Here is a 12,032-nt window from a genome sequence, read left to right as displayed (position 1 = left end):
CTGGCCGGCGGGAACAAGTGCAAGTGCAGTGGCCTCCAGATTGCGAGCTGGACATCACCTGGGAAGATAAAGTCGAGCTGCAGACAAGATTCCCTGATTCAGTGGCTTGGGGGCAAGCCATAGCTCAAGGAGGGAGGGATGTTAGCAGCTCTTCTACTGCCGCACAGGGTGAAGACAACACGGGTCTAGTGTTACGACCCACAAGGCCCTCGAGGAACATCAGGCCCAACCGTCGCCACTGTGGGCCGGAGTGGACCAAGTGAGGCCCCCCGTCTCTTGCCCCTACTACAAGACTACAGCGGGTTGCTGTCGAGGACGACATCCAGAGGATCACGAAGGACGACGGCGGCGGCTACTTCCTGTAATAGGATAGTTCATCTTCACGGAGAAACTTGTATCTGGGGCTATGCCTTGAATCTCGTAGACACTTGTGAGCAACCCGGCAACGACATCGATGTGTACCTAAGGCCATTAGTTGATGAACTTTTACAGTTGTGGGGCAGACCTGGTGTACGTGTGTGGGATGAGCACAAAGAAGAGGAATTTGACCTACGAGCGTTGCTTTTCGTAACCATCAACGATTGGCCTGATCTTAGTAACCTATCGGGACAGACAAATAAGGGATACAATGCATGCACGCACTGCTTTCATGAGACTGAAAGTGTGTATTTGCCAAATTGTAAGAAGATCGTGTACCTGGGGCATCGTCGATTTCTTCACCGATATCATAACGTAAGAAAGAAAGGCAAGCATTTCAACGGCAAGGCGGATCACCGGCCGAAGCACTGCGGAACGTACTTGGTGCGGAGGTATTTGATATGGTCAAGGATTTGAAAGTCATCTTTGGAAAGGGTCCTGTGCAGACAATCGGTTCCGCGAGGAGCTGACGGGCACGCACCCATGTGGAAGAAGAAATCTATATTTTGGGAGCTAGAATATTGGAAAGTCCTAGATGTCCGCTCTGCAATCGACGTGATGCATGTTACGAAGAATACTTGCGTGAACCTGCTAAGCTTCTTGGGCGTGTATGGGAAGACAAATGATACAACGGAAGCACGGCAGGACCATCAACGTTTGAAAGACCCTGATAACCAGCATCCGGAATGGTTTCAAGGTCGTGCCAGCTACACTCTTACCAAAGAAGAGAAGGTCATCTTTTTCGAATGCCTGAGCAGTATGAAGGTCCCGTCTGGATTCTCGTCAAATATAACGGGAATAATAAACATGGCGGACAAAAAGTTCCAAAACCTGAAGTCTCACGACTGCCACGTGATTATGACGCAATTGCTTCCGATTGCTTTGAGGGGGCTCCTACGAAAAATGTTCGAGTAGCCATTGTGAAGCTATGTGCATTGCTCAATGCAATCTCTCAGAAGGTAATCAATCCAGAAGATCTACCACGGCTACAGAACGATGTGGTCCAATGTCTTGTCAGTTTCGAGTTGGTGTTCCCGCCATCCTTCTTCAATATTATGACTCAACTCCTGGTTCACCTAGTCGAAGAGATTTCCATCCTCGGTCTTGTATTTCTACACAATATGTTCCCCTTTGAGAGGTTCATGGGAGTATTAAAGAAATATGTTCGTAACCGTGCTAGGCCAGAAGGAAGCATTGCCAAGGGCTATGGAAATGAGGAGGTAATTGAGTTTTGTGTTGACTTTGTTCCTGACCTTAAGCCGATTGGTCTTCCTCGATCGCGGCACGAGGGAAGACTAAGTGGAAAAAGCACGATCGGAAGGAAATCAACGATATGTATGGACGGCCATTCTATGACTGAAGCACACCACACAGTTCTGACCAATTCAAGCTTGGTGGCTCCGTACTTTGAGAAACACAAGAATATTTTACGCTCGGACAACCCCGGGAAGCCTGAATCCTGGATTAGGAAGGCCCACATGGAGACTTTCGGCAGTTGGTTGAGAAAACATTTAATGAATGACAATGATGTTGGAGATCAGCTGTACATGTTGGCCAAGACACCATCTTCTACTATAACGACTTTCCAAGGGTACAAGATAAATGGGAATACATTTTACACGATCACCCAAGATAAAAAGAGCACCAACCAAAACAGTGGTGTCCGCTTTGATGCAGCAACCGAGAATGGGCAAAAGGTCACATATTATGGTTATATAGAGGAGATATGCGAACTTGACTATGGACCCTCCTTTAAAGTCCCTTTGTTCCGGTGCAAATGGTTCAAGCTAACATGAGGTGGGGTAAAGGTGGACCAGCAATACGGAATGACAATGGTGGATTTCAACAATCTTGGTTACCTTGACGAACCATTCATCCTAGCGAAAGATGTCGCTCAGGTTTTCTATGTGAAGGACATGAGTAGTAAACCGAGGAAACGAAAAGATAAGAAAACGATCAGTACATCATGCGATGATCCAAAGCGCCACATTGTTCTTTCAGGGAAAAGAAACATCGTGGGAGTGGAGGACAAGACAGACATGTCGGAACATTATAATATGTTTGGTGAAATTCCGCCCTTCAAAGTGAACACCGACCCAAGCATTAAGTTAAATGATGAGGATGCTCCATGGATACGGCCCAATCGTAAGCAAGCGGGGACACAAGGGAAGAAATGATGTGTAATAATTTATTGTACCAAACTTTGTTGAATGGATCATGTGAATTATATTATCTGTGATGTGTTTGGTGTCCATTTTCGAATGATTCGATTGATTCGAGATACCACTGATGATACATGAAATTTGGAGTGACTTAGTCATACTCCTGCCTAGGCGTATAATATGCATACATGAAGCTGCAGGATGATCCATATGGACGCGTCTGCCAATCAGGTTATCATCGATAAGATAGAAATAAGAACGCATCCATGCATGATGGGAAAAGGACTAGAGGAGCCGTAATTGCATGGGATTTGGTGGATCTAGCATTGCCGAAATTGATTGGCCATGCCATATATACCACTGATGATACATGAAATTTGGAGTGACTTAGTCATACTCCTGCCTAGGCGTATAATATGCATACTCGTAGTCTTCATAGTCGCCGCCGTTGTACTGGTAGTCGTCGCCTTCTAAGTTGCCGCCGTTGTCGTCGCTGTCGTCGGGCGGCGCTCGTGGCTCGAACTGAGGGTAGCGCAGGCGGGGGATATCGCCGGCCGTGATGTAGTCCATGACGCTCTGTAGAGTCCGGCCGTACCACCATAGCCGACGGCCGGCCTCGTGGAAGTTCCCAGGAGGCAGACCGTCCTCCTCATACCTGGCGAGCGCCCTGTCACGCCGATTGATGAAGAAGGTGTCCCAAATATGCTGGTTATCGGGATGCCAGCGTGGATTCATCCGCTGCTCCGGCGTGAGATCGAGGTAGTAGTGGTTCGTGATGGCCGCCCGGCACGCAGTACCCTGAGGGACGGGAGGGACCGGCACGCCTCCGGCGCTTAGGCTCCAGTCGGCGGGGACGCGGTAGCCCGGTGGGCAAGGGTAGTTCGAGGCACAAAGCTCCTCCACCTGCTGGTAGGTTAGAGTGGGTGCGGTGGAAGCCATGAGAGAGTGATGATAGATTGTAGAGATGTGATAATGCTGGCCAAGCCGGGCTACATATATGTAGTGAGAAATGGCGGGAAAAATGGGAGCGGGAAGACAGGAGGCGGGAAGAAAGTGGCGGGAAGACAGGGAAGAAATGGCGGGAAGAAGAGGAATCCAGAGCTGGTCATCTAACCTTTAGTCCCGGCTGGTGGGTGCAACCGGGACTAAAGGTGGTTTTGTATCATCTAACAAAACTGTCGGTGGGATAAGCACGTCTGGGTAAGCTTTAGTTCCGGCTGGTGGGTGCAACCGGGACTAAAGGTGGTCTTGTATCATCTAACAAAACTGTCGGTGGGATAAGCACGTCTGGGTAAGCTTTAGTCCCGGCTGGTGGGTGCAACCGGGACTAAATGTGATTTTTGTTTCATCTAAGAAAATTGTCGGTGGGATAAGGACGTTTGGGTAAGCTTTAGTCCCGGCTGGAGGGTGCAACCGTGACTAAAGCTATCGGCAGGATAAGGACGCGTGGGTGGACGCACTGCTCGATGAGATAAAGCATGTAGCGCACGACGCCCTATCGGAGGAACAAGACAAAGCAGAAGCGGCGCCGTGCCTATAAAAGGAGCATCGATACGCCTTGGCAAGAAGACCAACAAGCCAACCTAGCAGGTAGGGAGAGTTTCATCCCCATGGACGGAGTAAAGGGTTGGAAAATCTCCCGTGGCGCAACTTCTCGAAGATGTCGTCGGTGCACACGCCCTACGACATCTTCGGAAGTTGCTCCTCGGGAAAATTTTCCTGCAGGCCCGTGAAAGACTCCATCTCCTCTAACAGTGTTGGGTAAAGGGTTGGAAAATCTCCCGTGGCGCAACTTCTCGAAGATGTCGTTGGTTTACACGCCCTACGACATCTTCGGAAGTTGCGCCTCGGAATTTTTTCCTGCAAGCCCATGAAAGACAGAGGCGGGAAGACAGAGGCGTGAAGAAATGGCGGGAAGACATATGCGGGAAAGAACTGGCGGGAAGACGGGCCGAGGAAAACTTGTGGAAAGACAGAGGTGGCCGGGAAGAACTGGTGGGAAGCGGGGGGCAGGAAGACAGATGAGGGAAGAAATTGGATTTTTCTGATTTTATTGATATATTATTTGTATTTTTAACATTTTGAATTGAATTAGTTTTACTTTTCTTAATTTTTTGATATACTATTTGTATTTTTAACATTTTGAAATGAATTAGTTTCATTTTTCTGAATTCTTTGATATATTATTTGTATTTTTAAGATTTTGAATTGAATTAGTTTTATTTTTCTGATTTTTTGATATATTATTTGTATTTTTAAGATTTTGAATTGAATTAGTTTTATTTTTCTGAATTTTTTGATATATTATTTGTATTTTAAGATTTTGAAATGAATTAGTTTTATTTTTCTGAATTTATTGATATATTATATGTATTTTTAACATTTTGAAAAAGAAAAGTATTTTGAAAAATACCGACTAAAGGTCTTTGCGCGCGGGAACGAAAAAGCTGGCGAAAAACCCTTTAGTCGCGGGAACGAAAAAGCTGGCGAAAAAGCTGGCGACTAAAGGGTTCCCCCTATAAATTCGCGTGGCGCGAACCGCCGCGCCACTCTTCTTCTCCGCCGAACCGATCGCCTGCAGCCGCGCCGTCCTCGCCCACCCTCGTCGTCGCCCTCGTCGCCGTTAGGCTGCCCGAGAGCGCCGCGCCGTCGCCGCGCTCGCCGTCGCCGTACGTCGCCGCGCCACTCGTCTGCCCGTGTACTTCGCGCCGCGCGCGGCCGCCGCCCGCGCCGCCCTCGCCGCCCTCGCCCGCCGCCCGCGCCGCCCTCGCCCGCCGCCCGCACCGCCGCACGCCGTTACAGAGAGAGGAGAGGGAGAGGCGAGAAGGGGCCGACCGGCGGCCCTTTTTTTGTTTTTTTTTTCATGAACTCACAATTAATTTGTTAAACAAAATTGACTTAAAATTTTGTAAACTTAACAATTTGAAAACTTAAAATAGTGCTAATTTTGTAAACGCACCGACCCCGCGTCTATACGGAGGGGGCGGCGAGGCCCTCACCGCCCCCTCCGTATAAGCGCGGGTTTTTTTTTGTTTTTTTACGAGAGAGAGGATCGCCACCCTCGCCGCCCTCGACGCGAAGCGCTGTCCTCCTCCGCCTCCCTCTCCGTGACGCGTCGTCTGCCGCCCCGTCACTGCGGCGGTCTCTCGGTCACACGGTCACTGCGAGGCGAGGTCGATCGTCCGCATATACACATCTAATACGCGTCCCCCCTCTCGCCTCCCTCGTCGCCCTCTCTCTTTATATGTAGAAGAGATGTGATAACGCTGGCCAAGTCGTAGTCGGACTCCCCTTTGCCACCGCCCTTTCGCCACCGCCACCGCCACCGCCCCCCTTTCGCCACCGCCACCGCCCCCTTCTTCACTTAATTAATTAGTTTTTACTACATGTTTTCAGGACTGACATATGGCGGACGATAGAGCTGACCCGATTATGGCCAACTATGATCCGGAAGCTGAAGAACATATAATGGGCCTCATAAACGGCGATGTTCTTTATGTGCCGACCAAACAAGATGAAGAAGAGGATATCTCTTCTTATCTGAACCTTGACGGTCAAGATGAAGGCCGTCAGCGAGATGATGACGAAGAAACGTCGATAAACGACGATCTTCAATTGCAAGTAGCAACCACCTCCGGCGAGGTATATATATACATTGAGCCTCTGGTGATACAAACTTACTGATTTGAATAAATATGTGTGTACTAACGCGCGCGACTCTCTTTCTTATTTTAGCCCTCGGCCGGATCGTCGAAACAATCGAGTACGTCGTCAAAGCGTGGCGCAACCAAGACGCTGAAACAAGGAGAAACATATACCATCGAGGTTGTCAGTGCAACCGGCAAGCCGCTGGAGCCCCACAAGAACTCCACCAAGTTTATCAACCAATGCGGAGCCGTTGTAAGAGACAACGTCTCGATCACCGTCCAGGAGTGGAATGAGGCAAAGAAGGCACGTCTTGGTTTCAGTTTTGTTGAGAAGAGAACAAAAAAATATTGCTTGAAAAATCTTATGGAACATTTCGTTCTACCTCCGGAATACAACAAATTCGATGAATTGGGTAACAAGATTCCGGAAAACAAGGAGAGGAGGAGGCTAGTCAAACAGTTCGCTCTTCATAAGATGGCCGACGCATTCCGAAAATTCAAGCAAAATCTAGCCCGTGACTATGTCAACCAGAACAAGACTCCGGATTTCAAAGGACAATATGAGAAACTGAAAGATGATTGGCCAAAATTTGTGAGGCAAAATAAATCGGAGTAGTTCATTGAAATATCGAAAAAAATAAGGAAAATGCGGCTAAGAAGGAGTACAATCATATTATGGGGCCAGGAGGGTATCGCCTTTCGGAGCCTAAGTGGGAGAAGATGGAGAACGACCTGAGGGCGCGAGGAATCCCTCTAGGTACGGAGGGATGGGACCCAAGGGCCAAAAGCTGGTGGTACGGGCATGGGGGAACGCTACACCCGGAGACAGGGGCGTGTGTTCACCGGAACAAAACGTTTAAACCCACCCAAGCCCTTATTGATGCAATGAGGGATGCTCAACAGGGGAAGATCAAGTTCAACAGAGAGAACGACGCGCTGACAAAAGCCCTCGGGAATCCTGAACACGGAGGACGTGTACGAGGCATGGGGGCCATTCCGTGGAAAATAGGGTTCTCCCAGGACGATGACCCGTTTGGTTACAGAAGCCGTAAGAGAAAGATGGATCGGGATGCAGATGTTGTGGCGCGGTTGGCATCGGAATTCGATGAGATGAAGAAAACCCTGAATATACTAGTACAAGAAAGATCGGCAGCTGGGACGCATGAAGATCATCCAGCGGATCTCGGAAGCCGCAGCGGAGAAGCAGCGTGGCTTCCACGGAGGCCCCGCCGGCTACTGCTAATGCACCGGCGATCGATATTACTGCACCGGAGCCTCCTCGCTACCCCGTGGACGATGTAAAGGAGATGAAAGAATATCATCTGCATTATCCAATTGGGAACATGTCCATGAAGGTAGCCATCGGCAGTGCTTTACCATGTTTATCTGGAGCACTCCACCACAACAACCCCATTCAAGATGGCTATGCTCATGTCACGGTGGAGGACATAGTCCCAGGGTTTTGAGGACCTGGATATTGACTATGCTCCACCCGAAGGGGAGAGAAGACTTGGAGGTGTCAAGCGCCAGTTCATTCTATGGAAAAAGAAGTTTATCAAGTTTCTAGGCGAGGCGCTAAGGCCAACAAGTCCACGCCCCTCCGGTGGTGGTGGCGGTGGCGGCGGTGGTGGTGGTGGTGGTTCACCTACACCTCCTTCACGTCAGCCGACGCCGCCCCCCAGTCCACAACCTCCGGCGGGTGATCAGCCGCCGCCCCCAGTCCTCGTTCGGCGGGTGATCAGACGCCGCCCCCCAATCCACCTCCGGCGAAGAAGCATAAGCAGTCCTGGACTATTAACCCGGACCCTTATGTACCTAAGACCACAAAGGTACCGGAGCCATCACTGAAGCCTCTCCCCACAAGTCCTTGGGAACGTAGTGCCGAGGAAACTGACGCGGCCACGACTGCTGATTATGAGAAATGGAAGGCGGATATGAAGGCGAAAAGAGAGCCCGAGCCCAAGCCAGTATTTTCTGACAAGCAAAAGAAGTGGGCTAAGTCATTTTTGAGCACACCGTCCCAAGCCGCGAAGAATCTGCCTGACGACTATGCACGTGAACTTCGTAGGCAAGCACCCATGTTCAAGAAGAAGAAAGAGTTGGCGGAGAAGCAGGAGAAGAAATCCTTGGAGGAGGCCGAGAAAGAATTAGAAAGTAAAGAAAGCGGGAAACGAGTTGCCCATCTCGGGGAACAAAGTAAACAATCGATCCCCCGCTCATAGTGAAAGCCACCGGTCCGGATGCTGAACTAATGGACCCCACAATCATAGCAGCTGCGGCAGCACAGGGAATGACTGTAACGGGTGCCAGAGAACAAGCGGCCCAGATCGGTATGACTCTTCGTGCAGTGTTAGGCCTTGAGGAGGCGCCAATAAGTGAGGTAGCAATTACATATGTGCCGAATGGGCCTCTCGTCGAGCCTGCGCAGGAAGAGGATCTACCTCCACAAATGCAAAATCTGCTACGTTGGTACAAGGGTTACATAAAAAATAACGCCGCCAAAGAATATATTTATGCGGAAGTTAGACATGAGCATCACTTCAAACATTACTATGTAACAGTTCATCTGAGTGAATTGTTCCAGCTGTTCAATCTGCGCGAGCTCGACAAATCTATCATCAGTTGCTACGTTCTGTAAGTGATTTATTTCTACCCCATCTTGTTCATTGCCTGCACTATATATATATTGTCCTAACTATATTGTTGTGTACGCTATTATGCAGAATGAAGATTAGGGAATGCAGAATAAGGAACATCCATGATGTTGGGTTCATTGACCCACAAATCGTTAATGCATATGTGTTAGAAAAACACCCCGCCGACGTGGAGCAAGACCTGTGGCTTTTTCTTACAAAGCAGCAACTCAAAAGTGAAATTCTATTTCCTTTCCATTTTGGGTGAGTGTTTATGTCTTAAGCACATTATCTTTTGTTTACTCCATGCATGGTATGTGGCTAATCGATGAGTTATGCATGACTGTGCATGTATCGTGTCCGTAGGTTCCACTGGATTCTGCTAGTAATTCAATTTCACACCTCCTCAGTTCTCGTCATCGACTCTCTGAATATGGATCCAAAGCTTTGGGTCGACATGAGAAGAATGATGCAAAAGTAATTATTTTCATTCATTTGCGCTCTATATCGATCGGCCTATTTCGTTCATTTCCTAATATCAAGTAACTAATAACTCTCTTGTTCATTCAATTTTCTTTGCCTCGTAGGGTTTGGAGACGGTTCGCATATGAATACTATGTGGATACTGATGGCGTGTACAGCACACGTCCGTTGGGAACCCCAAGAGGAAGGTATGATGCGCACAGCGGCAAGTTTTCCCTCAGAAAGAAACCAAGGTTTATCGAACCAGGAGGAGCCAAGAAGCACGTTGAAGGTTGATGGCGGCGGGATGTAGTGCGGCGCAACACCAGAGATTCCGGCGCCAACGTGGAACCTGCACAACACAACCAAAGTACTTTGCCCCAACGAAACAGGGAGGTTGTCAATCTCACCGGCTTGCTGTAACAAAGGATTAGATGTATAGTGTGGATGATGATTGTTTGCAAAGAACAGTAAAGAACAATAGCAACAGATTGTATTCGATGTAAAAGAATGGACCGGGGTCCATAGTTCACTAGAGGTGTCTCTCCCATAAGATAAATAGCATGTTGGGTGAACAAATTACAGTCAGGCAATTGACAAATAGAGAGGGCATAACAATGCACATACATGATATGATGAATATTGTGAGATTTAATTGGGCATTACGACAAAGTACATAGACCGCTATCCCAGCATGCATCTATGCCTAAAAAGTCCACCTTCAGGTTATCATCCGAACCCCTTCCAGTATTTAGTTGCAAAACAACAGACAATTGCATTAAGTATGGTGCATAATGTAATCAATAACTACATCCTCGGACATAGCATCAATGTTTTATCCCTAGTGGCAACAACACATCCACAACCTTAGAACTTTCTGTCACTGTCCCGGATTTAATGGAGGTATGAACCCACTATCGAGCATAAATACTCCCTCTTGGAGTTAAGAGCAAAAACTTGGCCAGAGCCTCTACTAATAACGGAGAGCATGCAAGATCATAAACAACACATAGGTAATAGATTGATAATCAACATAACATAGTATTCTCTATCCATCGGGTCCCGACAAACACAACATATAGAATTACAGATAGATGATCTTGATCATGTTAGGCAGCTCACATGATCCGACAATGAAGCACATGAGGAGAAGACAACCATCTAGCTACTGCTATGGACCCATAGTCCAGGGGTGAACTACTCACTCATCACTCCGGAGGCGACCATGGCGGTGAGGAGTCCTCCGGGAGATGATTCCCCTCTCCGGCAGGGTGCCGGAGGCGATCTCCGAATCCCCCGAGATGGGATTGGCGGCGGCGGCGTCTCGCAAGGTTTTCCGTATCGTGGCTCTCGGTACTGGGGGTTTCGCGACGAAGGCTTTAAGTAGGCGGAAGGGCAACGCGGGGGGGGGGGGGCACACGAGGGCCCCACACGCCAGGGCCGCGCGGCCAGGGCATGGGCCGCGCCGCCCTGTTGTGTCGGCGCCTCGTGGCCCCACTTCCTTCCCCCCTCGGTCTTCTGGAAGCTTCGTGCAAAAATAGGACCCTGGGCGTTGATTTCGTCCAATTCCGAGAATATTTTCTTTGTAGGATTTCTGAAACCAAAAACAGCAGAAAACAACAACTGGCTCTTCGGCATCTCGTTAATAGGTTAGTGCCGGAAAATGCATAAATACGACATATAATGTGTATAAAACATGTAGATATCATCAATAATGTGGCATGGAACATAAGAAATTATCGATACGTCGGAGACGTATCAGATACTATGTTTGTGAGATGATCCGGAGATACACCTCTGAGCGGCAGCCGTCTGATAACAACGTCAAGAGGATTAACCTCCGGAAGACGCTTAGTCCAGAAGCTCGCTTCCGACCACTTCAAGAGGAACTAGCAGGATGGTTCATGAGGGGAGTCCTCCATCCTAAAGGAGAACACTATTACGAGAACGTAAAACTGTGGATGAAGTAAATTATGTATGGAAACTTGTTCAAAATTGTATATGGTCATCCGATATTGAATATATATTGTATATTCCCCTTGAATTTTCTTGGTTCTAATTTCAAATTTGTTTGAAATTGTACATTCATATGCATGTATATAGTACCATAGAATATGTGTACTGAAACTTCTTCAAAATTAAAATAAAACACAAAAAAATATATAAAAGAAATAAAACAATTACAAACTAAAAATAAACCAGATTTAGGGGGGGGGGGGCTAAAACCCTAAACCTGCGGAGGCCTTTAGTCGCGGTTGGCCAGGAGAACCGCGACTAAAGGTCCTCCGCCCCGACGGACTGCTGGCGGTCACATGGACGTGCCTTTAGTCGCGGTTCGTAAGCAACCGCGACTAAAGGGGAGCCTTTAGTCGCGCTTCATTAGTCCCGGTTGCGCAACCGCGACTAATGGCAGTTGCGAACCGGAACTAAAGCCCCTTTTTCTACCAGTGGAAGATGGCCGAGAACTGCCCTACCCGGTGGCAGTATTGGTGTTCCTCAGCTGCCGCCAGCTTGGTCGCTCGTGTAACTGTTGATTTTGTTCACAGTTGTGTGCCACATGTGTGTTTTGTGGGCAGTAGCAAACATATATGTGGGTATTGAACTATTGATAGGCATATGTTAGATCCTGAGCACCGGCGCGCAGGCTCCCGCGGAACACCCACTAAACAAATGTGAGACCGTGCGGGACACCCTCAAAGTCCCGCTTGCAT

The 12,032-nt window shown here is 48.4% G+C and overlaps 1 protein-coding gene across 1 annotated transcript in view; it reads right to left on the bottom strand.

The window, feature by feature from the left end:
• Window positions 1–293: 293 nt before the first annotated feature.
• The window catches only part of LOC124673485 (BTB/POZ and MATH domain-containing protein 1-like), a 15,118-nt gene continuing 3,379 nt past the window's right edge, over window positions 294–12,032 (bottom strand). Inside the window, exon 3 of the mRNA XM_047209559.1 lies at window positions 294–359. Coding sequence (XP_047065515.1) covers window positions 294–359 — 66 coding nt within the window. The remainder of the gene's footprint in view (window positions 360–12,032) is intronic.

This window comes from Lolium rigidum, chromosome 7 (genome assembly GCF_022539505.1).
Source record: "Lolium rigidum isolate FL_2022 chromosome 7, APGP_CSIRO_Lrig_0.1, whole genome shotgun sequence".
In the NCBI taxonomy this organism is placed as follows: domain Eukaryota; kingdom Viridiplantae; phylum Streptophyta; class Magnoliopsida; order Poales; family Poaceae; genus Lolium; species Lolium rigidum.
This window is presented reverse-complemented; position numbering and strand designations above follow the sequence as displayed.